We start from the raw sequence: 16,114 nt of genomic DNA, 5'->3' as shown, positions 1-16,114 counted from the left end.
CAAGGCCCAAGAAGACGCCCAACCTCCCAGGGTCAGTGGGAGGGGCAGGAGGAAGTTAAACTGGTCTGAACTACACGTCACTTTCCACCAGGAGGAAAACGAAGTTTCCCAAGAGGTTGTGTTGAAACTTAGTACATTTTGAAAAGCTATAAAATATTCTTCCATTCCAAATCTGAATATCCTACAGAGAGAATCCGCCGCCTTTTTAAAGAAAAACCCATAAATACGATGGCTGGTTTTGAACCTTTAATAAAAGTAAAAAATGAATGCAAAAGAACACAATGCTGAAAACTTGGTGTGAATGTGGATCCCGCTAATGTTCAAACCTGGCGTAGTGCAAAGCGTGTTCACACTAGTTGACATTCTACAGACTCAGATGGCTTTGGTTCATACACTCGCTATAAAGTATCGGCAACAAAATTCTTCAGATTCACATCTTTTGGCTACATTGTTTCTAACAGGTATAGATTTATTTCCAGTTTAAGAGAAAAAAATACTCACTGTGCATGATCAAGTATATTTGAAAGATTCAATGCCTGCTCTCATCTAATAACTTCTGGTTTTTCATAAAATGCTGATAGCCTCATTGAAAACTCTTTTCACATAGCTGTGTGATTTCAGAAAAATGTGTAAGGGGGTCATTGCAAAGTTCAGAATGATCCTATTTTCTTTTAAACAAAATTCCTCTATAACAAATTAGCTACAGTAACCTAAAATTTACTCCAGGATATTTTCCTCAAAACAAAACCCAACTGCAACGAGGACCATCACGTGAGGGGAGCTGAGAGCACAGCCCACGGCTGCTGGCAGTGGCTCTGACCGCCAGCTGCTCAGGGGGAAGGAGTCTTTTCATCCAGCCATGTTCACAGAGTGTAAAACAACCAAAACATTTAAATTGCAAAATACAAAAAGGTAAATTTGTGAGTAAAAATTACAAGTTTACTAAACGCACAAAACTGGAGTATTTCAAAGGACCGGCTCGGTGGAGAGCACAGCAACGAAGTAGCTGCACAGCCGAGAGGGGCTGTTGCTGAATCTTGCCCCCATGCAGCACTGAAATGGAGAGCCCTCTGTAACACCTCATACGTTAAAAAAATAAATATTTGCGAGGGCACAAGGCTCAGGTTGGTTTTCATATACATTGCACTTGAAGTCGAAGACCCAGTACTTGCAAACTGGGTCTGACAGGCGCGGCCTGTGCCGTTAAGTGGACACACTGTGCTCGCCGCGTCTTCGAGTATTTGGAAACACCAGGTGCTCAGTGCAGTGGCATGCGCACTCTGCTTTGTACAAGGCAATCACAGATTGCAGATCCCGTAGGGCGGGGGGAAGAACAGGCGTCTCTGTTCTGGAGTATCAAAGAAACACACGATTTTGGCTCACTAAGACTGAGACACACGGCAGGCAGGTGCCCCTCCTAGACGATTACGGATTCTGGATAAACTGCATAAATACTGAGGTGGACATTCCAGCACATCACAGTGCAGAACGATGACCTCTCATCGCCTTCTGCTCTCGGTAAGATTGTCTACATGCGACTCCACGGAGGAATGAAAAGCACGGCCGTACGCTGGGACACGTGCGCAGCTGCGGGACGGGGCGCCCGGCACTGCCACCCTAAGCTCGCCGCCCCTGCCTTTCTCTTTTTCTACACAACCCTATTTTAGAAATCTTTTGGATAAGTAATATTCCTATTTTATCACACTTCATCTTTGTAAGCACCATCAAGCTCTCCCCTGGGCGCTGATACAAAACCAGAGCTGGTAGTTAGGCTTTAGGTTCAAGGCTTGGAAATATGGCAACTTGCTTTTAATGACACATGAAACCGAATCCTCGGGACCCTGCAGCCGGCCGGCCTGCACTTGGGGCCTCCTGAGCAGACCCAGGCGTGAATGCCATCAGGCAAGGTGACATCTCAACACAAGTGGTCATCTTCCCAGTCTGCTGCTCTAAAACAGGTGAACTGTTTTCCAGGAGTCACTTGTACAGTCAGCCCAATCTAGAAAGATTATTGAGGAAAAAAGATAATCTTTGTCACAATCCAGTATCCCAGATTTCCTCCCAAATCTTGCCATTCTTCAGGGTCAGTGGGTTTGAAGAGTCAGTCGCTATGCGGCTTTTCAGGAACACCCTACATGCAAAAAGAGAAAAAGGAGCGAGAGAAAATCAGCACTAAATGTATACATATTTTATTTTATTATTATTATTTTTTTTGCGGTACGTGGGCCTCTCACTGTTGTGGCCTCTCCCGTTGCGCAGCACAGGCTCCGGGCGCTCAGGCTCAGTGGCCATGGCTCACGGGCCCAGCCGCTCCGCGGCATGTGGGATCTTCCCAGACCGGGGCACGAACCCGCGTCCCCTGCATCGGCAGGCGGACTCTCAACCACTGCGCCACCAGGGAAGCCCAATGTATACATATTTTAATTAGCAATTAAGCCGATCCTAAAAAGTGAAAGATAAAAAATTCCTTTGAGTCGGATAAGATAATGGAGACGAGAAATGCGGAGCAGCAGACAAGCTCCAACAACCCCACCGCGGTCCTCTCCCTGTCCGGGGCTAGGAGAGCTAGGAGCCACTGTTTCACCCAGAAAACAGGGCCCGTCCCTCTCAGGCGAGGTGGAGGGTGTAACAGCTCAGGAGCCGTTTCTACACACGCTTCCTCACTGACCTGTACAGAAATTCAGGGAGGTGAACCCTGCACTTGTCACCGCTGTCCAGGCCCGGCCTGGTCGGTCCTCAGCAGAGGACAGATGTTCCACTGGAGGAGCAGATCCAAGACCAGATGACCTTCCTGAGGTCACGGGGCTGCATGAGGAGAGACCGCCACGCCTCCTGCCACGGAGCCAGAGCCCCAGCACACGTTCTAACCTCTGGCTTAGCAGCTGGCCGGCCAAGTGGAGTGGGGAGCGGTGTGCAAGGGCAGCTCTGCGCGCTCCCGAGGCGCCCAGCTCCAGCCCTGTGCTGCACCCACTCAGGCAGGTGGTCAGCCTCCTGAGTTTGTATTTCCCTATCTCTAAAGCGGGCTGACAAGAGTCCCTACCTCCAGACTGCTGTTACAGGACTCAGCTGACAGTGAAACTATTTATCACAACACCTTGAGTGCAACAGAAGTGCTAATTAATGTTGTTATTACTACCAGCAGCCACTGGATGGCAAACAGGAAAGGCAAACTGAATTCCACGTGCCAGGGAAGCGCACCTGTAACCAGGTGTCCGGGGCCTGGGCCCCAGGAAGCAGGGCCACGCTCTTCGCCGTGGCAGCTGGAAGCCTTACTTTTTTTGAGAAAAGACTAAGCTACAAACAGCAACAGATACAGATTCTATAAAATGATGCTACGGACTCACTTTTAAACATGCAGGCTGACAACGAATACCACAAAGAAAAAGCCCCTCGGACCATTTAACACTCAAGCAAAGCCAACCTGTAGGTTTGGGGCATGGCTGCCCTTGATGGTAACCATATTTCTTTTAAGGGCAGTGGGAACTGAGAAGGCGCGAGGGGGAGGGGTGCAGAGGCGCTGGGACGGTCACCCTCAGAGGGAACACAGCCATGTCGCACTGGACTCGGGCAGCTCTGGTCACTGTGTTGACCAGCGCCCACCTAAGGTCTCCACCTTCAGACCTTCATCTTCTTCACTCGAATCACGTCCCACCACAAAAGCCTTACTTGGTGAAGTTTTAAACCAAGAATTCACTCTTAAACACCGCCCCTAAAATACCACCTCAGATCCATCTTCTGTCTAAGGGCCCAGCGGCACAGCCAGAGGAAAAGAAATGGGCGGTGCTGACCAATCCCATTTCTAAGGCACTGAGCCATTTCCTGGGTTTTAAGGATGGAAATGAGCTTTCAAATTCTTAACAAAGAATAAGCTCACTTTCACAAATAAGATGTTAATTTTTTCCCTTTCTTTGAAGAAAGAAAATAAAGACTTGGCTTAAGTATTTTAACTCCTTCTTTAAAAAGAAAATGTTTAACTTGCTCTTTTTAAAGACTTTTTTGGGTGAGAAAGATTCTAGCAAGGTGCCAGTCTGTCCCAGCCTAAACTTTCAAGACTCCCCAAAGAGAATAAACATGAGGTTAACAATTCTTGGACACAAATACACAACAGCAGGGCACACATCCCAGTGTGTTAGGATGCACGAGCCTCAGGGGCCCTGGCTTACGTGCTAGGGTCCCCGCAGCCCAGGCCCCCGGGACCTTCTCCAGGTGACTGGGATCTGCAACTGCAGTGGCCAGGCAGGTGGAGGAGGGTATCAGCCACACCTGCAGATGCTTTTACTGCAGTGTCCTCGCTCCAGCCCGCCACGTCCACCTGTTGCTGCTTGGTGGGGAAAGCCCACGCAACAAAAGGTCCTGGGAAGAACTACAGTTGGGCAGGGACACTCAATGTCGTGGGGAGCCACAGTTTTCTAAAACAAAGCTTAGTATAAATGGAGTTTTCATTCTTCAGCTCTGATATAATCTGAAGCACATTTAATTTCCTACACTTCCAATTCTCTTCTCATGAAAAATACAGTTTTGGCTTCACGCACTTATCTTTTACTGCTGCGACAGCATGCTTTAGAAAGGCTGCCTGCCAGCCCGCGGGGGTGGCAAGCAAGGCAGCATCCTCCGTTCAAGCCGAAGTGGACCGAGGATTTGCTAAGAGGAGGTTGAGAGGTTCAAGAGTCAGCAGAACTGGGTGTGAAGGCTACACACTTCCTGCTGGGCAAAGGCGGACTTTTATTAAGATTCTCTACTGCTTTCGGGGTAGGTTCGTTTACAGATACTTTGAAGGATGGAAGAAGAGAGAAACAGAAAGGCAGAGACCAGTCTGGACAGACTCAGGGAGGGGCTGCTGGGGTAGGGATGAGAGTCTGGGAGCTGTGGGGGGACTGATTCGCTGCCTTGTCATCCGCAACCCAAGGCCAAGGCTTTGCTCCCAGTGAACAGACAGCACAGAGGCAGAGGGACCAGAGTCCTGCATGACCTCCACGTAAACGATCTCAACAGGGCACAGCAGCAGGTCTGCCCACCTCCTGACACACATCCATCCGCTGAGAGACCTGTCACAAGCTCCTGTACGCACCTTAGTGCTTCTGCTTCTACAAGTGCAGCTGGCCCTTGAACAACACGGGTTTGAATAGCACGGTTCCACTTACATGCGGATTTTTTTCAATAGTAAATGCTACAGCGCTGCGTGGTCTGCGGTTGGTTAAATCCACGGAAGCAGAGGGCTGACTCTACGTTACATTCAGATTTTCAACTTCTTGGAGGGCTGGTGCCCCAATCCACGTGCTCTTCAAAGGTCAACTGTAATGTTTTCATTGTAAATTTAAAAAATGCAGAAGAGAAAAAAACCCAAACTACCTGCAGTTCTCCTTCTCAGAAATCGCCACTTTCGTTCCTTTACACACCCCCTGTCCTGTTCCCTACCCTGGGAGCAAGTGCTGCACGCCTTTGCCAATCCGACTGACCGATCCTTTAAACTACTTAAACCTGGTTCCTCAATCTCAGGCCTCAAGCAACTCATAGGAGTAAGTCTCCCTCATTCGCTCGCCTGACTTCTGGCAGAAACACAGCTGTGACGTGATGTGCGATCGTTTTGCCTTCATTCACACTGACTGTGCCCTCCGCTGGGTTTGGAAACCTGGAGAAAAGGGACTTAGCTCTTTTCTCCCTTGGAGCAGCCGGCAGCGGGCGCCCGCTACCACATCTGTTCCGAGGACCCATGCTGGACGCAGCAGCCAGAGGGGGGAGTCGGGAAAACCAGCTGTGACTGCTCCTCCGGCTGGAAGGGGCCTGCCGTTTCCCCCTTCAGCTGGGATCCAGGCATAAGGGTTCACATTTTCATGGATGAAAATATGGCAGGAGCGCTGGGCTCAGAGACCCGGGAGGGTCGTTTCCCTTTGATGACCTGGGATGTTCATCACCCTCCTCCAGTATCAAGACACAACAGTAACATCCAAATACAAGTTTTTCCCCAACTTTAAAGAGTGAAAAAGAAGAAAAAGCTTAAGTGGGGAGAATTACAATTATGCCAGCTATCTGAAGTTAGGTTTAAAACTTTCATCTTTTCAAAAACGAAAATGCCTACGACAAGGATGGAATGATCGCTGATAAACCCACCTTCATTCAGCGTCGTGACCAAAGGTGTGATTGTGCCACTCTTGTAAAATAAGTTACCTTCAACCATTTCTAGGTGTTAGGAGCTTGTGCATGATGTGTAGTGTCTACCTCTATCAAAAAAGACCCTTGGGCTTCCCTGGTGGCGCAGTGGTTGAGAGTCCGCCTGCCGATGCAGGGGACACGGGTTCGTGCCCTGGTCCAGGAAGATCCCACATGCCGCGGAGCGGCTGGGCCCATGAGCCGTGGCCGCTGAGCCTGTGCGTCCGGAGCCTGTGCTCCACAACGGGAGAGGCCACAGCAGTGAGAGACCCGCGTACCGCAAAAAAAAAAAAAAAAAGAAAAAAAGGACTAAAGCTGTTTAAAAACCTTCATCATAAATGCATGGCAGCATCAGCCCAGCCTCCCGAAGTTATAACCAACTGGCTGAATGCTGTCAGTTTTAACTCCACGAAGAGTCACGGGGGTTGAAGACAACTTATCTCAAAAGCCCTGTTAGGACTCCTCAGCTAAATGGCACTGAAAATAAAAATCCCAAAGCAGTAAGGGATCATAAAGCGGCCTCGTTCTACTCTGAACCGGAAGGGGCTCCAGGGAGCAGCACATGGGCACCACGAGACTGTGGCCACCGTGAGTGTGAGAAGAGCCAGGTCCTCTGATGCTCATGAGGGGTCGAGAAAGAAAGGCTTTTCAATTGAGTCTGTTCGTTTTGGCAAAAGCAGATCCACACAGAGTCACAAAAGGGCGGGAGGCAAGGATTTGGGCTCAGGAGCCGGTGGAACACATTACAAATTCTACCTTTTTGAAATTACTTCCATTTTTATGAAACAGCCACGCAGCCTTCAGTCTGGCCCTCCCAAGCCACCGTCAGCTGGCGCGAATAAACGGCTTGTTTCTAAAAACACCATCTGAGGAACCAAGTCAGTTTCTGAGAAAGCCCCAGAGTGTCTCTGAGAGAAATGGCCCTTATAAGATTCTAGTTTCTTTTTTTTTAGTTCATTTTATTTAAGCCTCGAGTCAAGGTCTATTCAAAATGACAGTTAAATGTCCACATTTCATCAAAGCGCTCAAGTGTCGACCATTAACTCCCGGAAATAACTGCTCAATCATCCTGACTTCGTTTGTCTTTCTGGCTCTCGGGAAGTGGCTCTGTGCGGGGGTCCCGTTTCTCTCTCTTTAGTTATTAGACAGGGTCCAGGCTGGAGTCCGCCTACCCAGGGAAGCTGAGCCCCCTCCCAGCCTGGTCCACACTCTCATGGGCCTGGCCTGGGGTCCTTTCCCTAGCATAGCATCATCTGTACCTGCGTGAAGGCGGGGAGGAAACTCATTATAAATCATTCATTTAGCCATTCAGTAACTTTTCTCTGCCAGTTATCACAGGAGCTGCAGTTCATCTGTAACGTGAGTGGAACTCTAGTTCCTTTTAGTGTGCGTTGTGAGCTTACGATTCCCTGAATCTTTATCATCTAGCAAAGAGTAACCTGGGTATTGTACCTAGTTTTTTTAAATACGCTTTTCTGAATAATTGTTGCGAGTCTCAACTAGATATTTATCAACAGCAACCGTAACATATCACATACACTCAGCCTATGAAGCTGGAAACCACGGTTGGGCACGCAGGTGACAACTGTACGTACCATGGCTAGCTGTCGTCCTATGTTTCCCACGGTCACACCTCCCGAGAAGAAGATGCACGGGAGCCAGGAGCGGATGTACAGAAAGTCCGGGGACGTGTACCTGGAGAGAAGGAGACGTGAGCCCCTGGGCAGCCGGCTCCCCGGCGCAGGCGGGGCAGGCACACGGCGCACCAGCAGCGTCAGCATGTGACATCCACGCTCACCGCCACTGCTGGGTTTTCCTTTACATTAAATTACGCATGGTGCATTTTTAACACGTCAATCAACAATAAGCAGCGTTTCTGAGAATTTCATGTCTAAGTTTATGCTATGTAATTACAGAAAAAAACATGACATCTTAGCTTAGAAGGTATTTTTTTAAAAAGTTAAGTAACAGCTTCCGGACGGAGGTGATATTTGAGAGCACATGCTTACTGATAGACACCATTGTACACCAGCAGCTGAGTGATCACAGTGGCGAGGAAGGCGATGGTGATCCCAAGCCCAAGGCCGCTTCTTGAACGGTCAAACGTCCACCAAAGGCCCAAAGACAGGGCTGCTAACGTCAAGGAGAGCTGAACATTATTGGCAAAATCCAATTTCTGGCGATGCAGAGTTAAGGAAAAGCGTAACGATTTTTAATATGGTCAAACCCAGAGAAGCCCCAGGGCCTACAGTTACGTGTGCACCACATAATTCTCCATCCATAGGAGCTGCCAGGCGAGCTGCAGAGAGCATCTGTTGGATACAAGGTTACCATGACCGAGATGACCTGGAACTTCTCTGGGATCCCTGGGTTGAAAACTTGACTTTACAAGTAAACTTCCTGAAAGCTACATATAAAATTCTGCTGGTATTTCAACCAACAGCATACTTGGCTAGTAAGTCATCTATAGTTCCCCTTTTACTTCTTGTTTTTATTAGTAGGTTGAACTGAGCAAGCCCAGTCTTCGCTCCACGTCTGCAAGAAGACACCTCACCAGGATGGCATCCAACACGACACGGTCACAGCTGGTGGAGACACGACTGGCTTCCGTCACAACACTGCTTACCAACTGCGGACGAAACAAGTTTGTCAGAGCCCAGACCTCTTATAATACCCTTTTCTGACATTCTTATCATTAAAATCAGGCTAGAGCAGATTTAAGAAGCAGTAGCTCTAAAATTAACTTTCTCCAAAAATATAATCTAGTTGTGCTAAAGAAACCATAAATCTTTTGAGACCTGGGAAACCACGGCCCGTCTTCCTGAAGAATGCACCGTGTACAGACACGCAGCATGTCTTGTGCGTCCACCCGTGGACGCCAGCACCTGATCCTGAAGTTAGCCTCCGCTAAGAACCCTATTCCCGAGGCCACACTTCTGACTGGCCCTGGGCCTTGCATGCTCATGCCAGGGAGGGACAGAGAAGCAGACAGGCTTCTCCTCCACCTTCTGGAAGGATCCGCCAAGAAGAGTGATGCTCTCGCCACTTCTCACTGGGCCACAGGAACCAAGTCTTCACGGTGGAAGGTGTAAGGTAGAAATGTAAAGGGCATTCACAAGGTGAACTCAGGATCCAACAGACGCTGCCTGAGAAAGGCCTGAATGAAGACGTCCACTGTGTTCCTGGTGTTAACTTTCCTGAAACGAACTGAAAGGACTCCAAGAACCATTATGAAAATTGCTGAGAGTAAACTGAGCAACGTGCTTTGAAATAACATACTCGGAAGAAGATGGTTCAAGTGACTCATGATGTGATATATACTCATTAAAAGTAACGAAACTTTCAACGTGTAACGTAAGAAGCTGCTCTGGACAGCACACCCACTGAAGGATACAGCACTGGCGTGATTGATACCAACAAAAACTGCGACACAGCGCATCACACTGGCCCACTCCCTCTTAAACTTGTGTGGCTCTCCAAGGCGACTGTCAATGCAGGGGTAAAGCAAGCCGACGACAGCTGTTGAAGAAAGACAAGGCAGCGGCGTTAGAGAACCGGCTGAAAATGACATGATCTCTGCGTGGCAATTGTTAACATATTTCAAACCATTCCTTCTCCTAGAAGATTTATCAGCTACAGTGTGATATTTGAATTAAAACTAATTTCACATTTTTGTTCTCCTCGAGTACAAACAAACAAAAATCACTGTTTCGAAAAATTTAAAATAAAATCGCAGTTCTTTGGTTTGAAGCACAGAAGGAATGGAGCCAGGGGTTAATTATCCATAAGCAAACTACTTCTGTGCCTACACAGGGGCCTCCAGCTTGCATCAGTGTTGTTCCTTCGTACAGTGGGGAGGGGAGCTGCCACGAGGGCCTTGAGGCCACGGCACCAGTGTGTATAGCCATATACTGAAAGGGTTTAGGAAAACAAAGCAGGAGCCTATCTTTCCAAGAACAAAAATGAGAACACTCTCCCCACCGCTTGGTAACCACAGCATCCCTCCTATAACACGTCCCGGCCGGAACACAGCTCTCCACTCCAGCCTCGTGCTGAGAAGGCAACGTGTTTCCACAGCGCAGGGGATACACCCAGACTCCAGGGGGGAGTAGGCAGAGTTAAGAACAGTTGCGTCCCCTTGGGCACGGTTGCTTAACCTTCTGTAATTCAGCTTCCACGTCTGTAAAATGGAGCTACGGCAGAGTCCTTTTGTAAGGACGAAAGGAAGCAAAACATATAAAACTGCAAGGTAAGCAGTCCATAAACATGAGCTACGAAGCAGACAGGAGGGCATCCCTCCTGTAGCACCGTGGTCACTTAGGTACACGCTTGTTCTGCCCGCCAGACCAGGATGCTTGACAGGGGCAGTCCGCTCACTCTGTACTGCCAACAGCTGGGAGAGCTGGTGCTACAGAAAGCATCTGACAAATGTTTGCTAATCAGTGAATGCTGTGTGACCAGAGAAGTACTGTGACCTGAGCTGAGACCAATTCAGCAAGTTTATAAAACCAGCCAAATGACCAAGAAATTCTACTCAAAAAAGACAGTCCGCCTGTCCACAATTTAGACTGCTAACCCTGGGTCATGTTTTGTGGCTGGCCAGGTGTACTGCAGTATGAACTCTGAACAGGGGATTTGTTTTCCTTCATCTGTGGAGCCCAACGTTTTAGGGGGAAGGCCTGGCTTTGGCACGTTCACGGGCATCCCGAAAAAGGAAGTGTGGGAGGCCGCTCGGGCAGCAGTTCTGCCCACTCGGCCCACGTGACGGTTTGTTTTCAGTTACCCAGCGCTGTAGCATGTTCGCTGGGGCAGCCAATCGCACTGCAGTTCCCTCGCTCACCAGTTCTGCCAGCGGCCAATCGCACAGCTCGCTCGGGATGACAGCTGCGGGCTCCCCCAACACTGTCCTCAGGGCCGGATCAGTAAGAGGGAAGGACCTCGGTCAGCCTGGCACAAGCGTTAAACAGCCAATCATCTCCCCACCTGGTCCCCAATCGCTGGGCTTCTTCCAGCCTCCAGAGACTGGCATTGCGGATCACCATCCTCTCCCCCCGCCTCCTTCTCTAAATACAATCACTGGAGATGCACACTTCCCCTCTGCGGATGGTTCGATTTTCAAACGAACGGTTCTCAGAGGCTGAAAATCGTTCTTAACCAAACATCTTCAGTTTCTACTCACCAGCTGCTGTCCCACAGCACGGGGGAACCCACCAGGCGGAGGAGAAGATGGTGGCGATGACCTCCTCAGGGAACAGGGTGACGTTCCTTTGGACCTGCAGCAGGTTCAGCACCAGGGCCAGGACCACGCCCACTGAGAACAGCACCAGGCTCCTTTGTACCAGGTGGTGATGCCAGCTGGTGATGTGGCCGCTGCTGCCATGGCCTCCCACAGCAGCGCTCCCGGGCCCGTGAGCCGGGTCAGCGACCCGGGCACTGTGGGCCACCAGGGGAGAGGGGCCTGACACTGAGGAGGTGATCATTTCTCCCACTTTGGCCTCCAGCCCTCTGGCACTGGCCCTCAGGTGGCTTCTGTGCTTCGCGCCCTTAGCGCAGGGACCGCTCCAGGGGTGGTCGTCCAGTCTGGGCATCAGCCACCAGTGTGACAGGCTTTCCTAGAAGGAAAAGGGGGTGTGGAGGTGGAACCCCGATCAAGTTCACTTCCAAAGGCCATGGCAGGTCCAGGGAGGCCCGGTCAGAGGGAGGGCTCTGCTCGCCTTCATCGCCGGTACGTCCAGGGAAACCCCCAAGGCCCTCGGAGTCAGCCGCTCAGGGGAGCCCACGGGCAGGTACCGCGGGGGAGGGCTGCAAGGACCCTGCCCACACACCCCGCCTGGGAGCTGCACAGGCTGTTTTCAGCGGCAGCCGGATTAGGTACACCTGAGCGTTGAGCGCCCGCCGCAGTGCCCCTCTGCATAAGCCCCGAAGTTCTGGCCCGTCCAGTCCAGAAGTTTTTCAGACCCCGTCCGTCTGCAGGAGGCAGACCCAGCCAGGCTAGCCTGGAGGCAGGCCGCCCAGGACAAGGTGCTGGGGTCCTCCGAACTGACAGGATCACTGGCAGAGCCCACCTGGGGTCGGGGGTGCAGCCCCCCGCTCCGGGACTCGGGCTGGGGTCAGAGCGTGCGCCCAGCCCCGAGGGTCGGTGCCGAGGATCCCAGTGGAAGGCCGTCTCGAGGGGCGGCTGCAGGGAGTGGAGGCGCCGGCACCCCGACATCACCACCCGGCCCGACACCGGGACCCCACCCTCGCCGCCACCGGCCTGGGTCCCCTCGCTGCGCCTCGCGTACCTGGCTGAGGGGCGCCCGCCCGCGGGCTCGCCGAGGGAGAAGATCGCCGAGGAGCGTCACGGCCCAAACCGCCTGGAGTTGAGCCCGCGGCGCTCAGCTCGCCGCGCAGCTTATAAGGCGGGCGGCGGGGCCCCGGGTCATGTGACCCCGCCGCGGCCCGCCGCCCGCCCCAAGCGCCAGGGGGCGTGGCCACCGCGCGCCCCGCCCCTCCCGCGCGCCCGTCCGCTCGCGGTCTGGTGAGGCGGCCGCGACCAATCGGGGGCGGGCGACCCATATGACGTCATCACACGCCACCGCAGCCCTGCGTCCGGCGCACTGACTTGGGAGCGCGGACGGACGGCGGACTGACGGCGCCGGGGGCCAGACGGGGGGAGCCGGACGGGGGGAGCCGGACGGGGGCGGGGGGCCGGACGGGGCCGGACTGACGGACGGGGCTGTGGGGGAGGGTACGGACACACCGAAGGACGGAGCTGGGAGGGGACGACGGGCTGGGGGACCGATGGACGGGAATGCGGGGAATGCTCGACGGCGGACCGATGCACGGCGCTGCGGGGCTGTGTCGACAGGCTGGGGGACTGACCGACGGACGGGGCCGGGGAGTGGGGCACAGGCAGACGGACGGGGCTGGCCGAGAGCGCCCCGGACCTCGGGCGGGCGGCTCCCTGCGCAGGTTCGGACCGGACGGCGGCGGGAGGGCCATTTCCAACAATTGGCAGCCGCGGGCCTGGCGTCGGGTGGTTGAACATCTTAGTCCCCAGACCCTGACGCAGGCGTGGCCCATTCCAAAACTTCCCCAGTGAGGCCTCGTCAGCTGGTCACTCTCTGCACCTGCTTGTCACCTGATAATACTCTGATCTCTATCCCCTGTCCTCCCTGAGGCTCCTGACACCACAGCTGCTAATTTAAAGCGGGTTCGTGTGTGCAGTGACCAGAAGGTGCTGGCATGCGTAGTAAGGGCTCGGAGATATGAGTTGTTTATCGTGTGTGCAAGGATGTGCGTGTTGTTAAGGGTACTTTTATGTTTCCCAGCCACCAGAGTGGTTCTGAAAACTTACGACATAAGATCTTTTATGAAAATGAAAGTGATGAAATTTTCATAAAATAATTTCTTCTAGTTTCTAACTTTCCTTTCATGGGAAAACAAACCATCAAAACCACTCATGAAAAAATAAGACATTGTTTTATCTTGTTGATGTAATATATTTATACCCCGTTTGCCACATGGGTCTCACCATCTAAAGAGGAGGCAGGCTCCTCGCCGACTGAAAACCCACATCTTGTTGAGCAAGGTCGTATTATTAAGATGTCCTTGAAAAACAGTAGAGAAAGTCTATGGTCTTTTGTACTGTCTGCGGGTGAGCAGAGATTGAGAGGAAGTTTGTGCTCTAAATAGCAAATTCTCTCACGGCCAAGAGACCCTACAGGCTTAGGCAGTGTGAAATACCATATTGTGTGGCATCTTCCACATCAGGGTTTCTGGCTTTATGCCAGAAGGTTAAAAAAACCCTGAACATCTTCCAGAGGTATCAACATTTCTCAAATTTGATTTGGAGGGTGGGGGTAGGATTCACAAGAATTTCTAATAGTAATCAGGAGACTTCAAGGAAAAGTAATGCTGGCAGTGGATATGTTTACTGTCCCAGACCATAGCGGTGTTTCCTTAGGAAACCTGAGAGGCGCTACAAAAGACAGTTGCCTTGTTAGCGTGTTCCTGTTGCCCCAGGGTCAGAACTGGTTTCTCTTCTTTGTCTCCTTTACCTGACGGGCTAGACACAGCCTGATTGTGTGGATGTCCTACCCCCGGTCCATGATGCCAACGTGGCATGAACTTAATCTAATCTTCTACTTCTATGAAAACATAAAAGACTGTTGTCACTGTGGATTATAACCAAAATTGCTCTCCAATGGTTATGTTCAATCGAGACAGCATTTGCTAATAATGTGACTTGTTTTCATTTCTTGAGCCTGACCCAGACAAAGCAGGAGTTGGTGGAAAGGAGGGTTCCGTCTTCAGCTCTGCCTGTGGGCAGGCAGGGCCAGGCTTTCCTCTCTCTGCCCTGGTCACAACTATGTACTTTGTTCCCAAAGGTTCAAAGTAGTTTTGACTCCAAGGAATCCAAGAAAGGCTTGGAGCCTTGAAAGGCTCCAAGTGGCCTTTCTCTCTTCTTCTCTCAGGAAGTCTGCATAAGTACATGAAGATATGTTTCTCTGTGTGTGTGTGTGTCTGTGTCTGTATGTGTGTGTGTGTGTATACCTTCACGGTAATGTTGGAACCCACAAAGTTCCAAAAAGCTGCCCAGCTATCAAGCAACAGGAAACTGGTCCGATAAAAGGTGGCACGTCAGTACGATGGGATACTGTATAATTGAGAGTCATCCCTTCTTCAACCATCAGAGGACTGTGCTGGGTCTGCCCTACCCCACCCTCAAGTTCAAGTCCCATACACACAGGTTAGGAAGCGCTGATGTAAATCAAGCTCTTAACCTCATGGAGACGCATCTACATCGCAGCCTTGACCCTGAAATGTAGGTGTGTCGTGGATTCAGTTGGGCAACACCAGTAGACACAGGAAGCTTTTGCACATCTGCTTTCAAAACCTGGTTTATTCAGATATATGAGGCCCAATAGACCAAGGTGACAGCTCTCTGCTTACCTACTGAACTGCTGTAGACAGGGATTCCCGGCAGCACAGAAATCAGCGTATCTGTCTTCTGGGATCTAAGATAGTTTTCTTCATCTTTTTTCTCTTGCCATTCTGCATGGCCATGCAGACTATCCCAATATCTTTCAATTTCAATGTTCCTTATGTCCAAGTACATATCTTATAAAAAAACTTTATGGGTTCCTGTGTTGTCTGTCTGCTGTGCAGAAAAGGGCTGTTAATTCCATTAGCTAATCCGTGTGTTAGGGTCTGTTCACTCAGTTACCTTTTTCTCTACCGGAGCAGATGTTAATGCAGCCTAGCCTCTGATTCTCCATCCCCTCTGGCGTCTGTACTGGGACTCTGTGAACCGGGGGGCTCCTGAAGCCACACAGAGGCCCCGGGGACCCGTGGGAAGGCGGGAGGGATGCCTGTGAGCTGCATTTTGTCTGGTCCCTGCCGAGGGCTGTCAGCATGGCCTCTATCTCAGGTAGCGTTGGTCACTGCATCCCCAGGGTGTGTGGTTTGCCTAAATGCCTGTGGAGTCTGATCCCATGAAAGAAGTCAGTCTAGGGGAATGACAATGGAAGGATTTGGATTTACTGTCTGGAGACCGCAGCCTCGATATCGGAAACCATATTCAAATATTTTGAGAGTTTGAAATGCCATTATCTCCAGCGAGGCTGTCATTGATGCAGTTTCTCTGTTCAACATAATGGGCTCTATTCTCTCCAGCCCCAGTCAGTGACTCTGAGTTAAGTGTCTGGGCAAATGTGTTCATGAGGGTCCCATTTAGTTCTTAATTGTACCACTTTATATTAATCATTATAGATGTGTTATTACACAAGGGGAGTTTACTGTCCCTTAGGAACTAAACCCAGTCCCGTGCCTTCTCCCCAGACCACTCACTAAGGGCACGATGCTCAGTAGCTCTTCTGGACACAGACGAATCGTGGGCTCATGGGCGGTGTGTGTGTGGGGCTGTTCTAAGAACTTTAAGACATCGTGTAGTGGGCAATCTATGGCTCTTAGTCTGTATTCC

The 16,114-nt window shown here is 51.0% G+C and overlaps 1 protein-coding gene across 6 annotated transcripts; it reads right to left on the bottom strand.

The window, feature by feature from the left end:
* Positions 1–231: 231 nt before the first annotated feature.
* INSIG1 (insulin induced gene 1) lies at positions 232–12,587 on the bottom strand. 6 transcript variants are annotated; one of them, XM_067747560.1, is made up of 6 exons: positions 12,432–12,587; positions 11,327–11,759; positions 9,542–9,666; positions 8,157–8,323; positions 7,743–7,842; positions 232–2,131 (listed from the first exon to the last, which is right to left on the bottom strand). In XM_067747560.1, the coding sequence occupies exons 2-6, from the start codon at positions 11,733–11,735 to the stop codon at positions 2,102–2,104; spliced, it is 831 nt and encodes a 276-aa protein (XP_067603661.1). In that variant the 5' UTR covers positions 11,736–11,759; positions 12,432–12,587; the 3' UTR covers positions 232–2,101. The 6 variants fall into 6 exon arrangements, with proteins under 6 accessions (XP_067603661.1, XP_067603660.1, XP_067603663.1 ...); XM_067747559.1 differs by having other exon boundaries at positions 232–1,999; XM_067747562.1 differs by having other exon boundaries at positions 8,167–8,323.
* Positions 12,588–16,114: the final 3,527 nt, after the last annotated feature.

Source organism: Pseudorca crassidens, chromosome 8 (genome assembly GCF_039906515.1).
Source record: "Pseudorca crassidens isolate mPseCra1 chromosome 8, mPseCra1.hap1, whole genome shotgun sequence".
Lineage (NCBI taxonomy): Eukaryota > Metazoa > Chordata > Mammalia > Artiodactyla > Delphinidae > Pseudorca > Pseudorca crassidens.
Note: the sequence above shows the minus strand (reverse complement) of the source record. Positions and strands in the feature narration are given on the sequence as shown.

Excerpts from the sequence above, each read along its gene's own strand:
- INSIG1 (XM_067747559.1), bottom strand. The coding sequence starts at position 11,735 with ATGCCCAGACTGGACGACCACCCCTGGAGCGGTCCCTGCGCTAAGGGC. Across the intron at positions 8,324-9,541 it reads GTATCAATCACGCCAGTGCT|AAATTGGATTTTGCCAATAA; the intron begins GTATCCTTCAGT and ends CTGCATCGCCAG. Across the intron at positions 7,843-8,156 it reads GTGTACAATGGTGTCTATCA|GTACACGTCCCCGGACTTTC; the intron begins GTAAGCATGTGC and ends CCTTCTCTCCAG.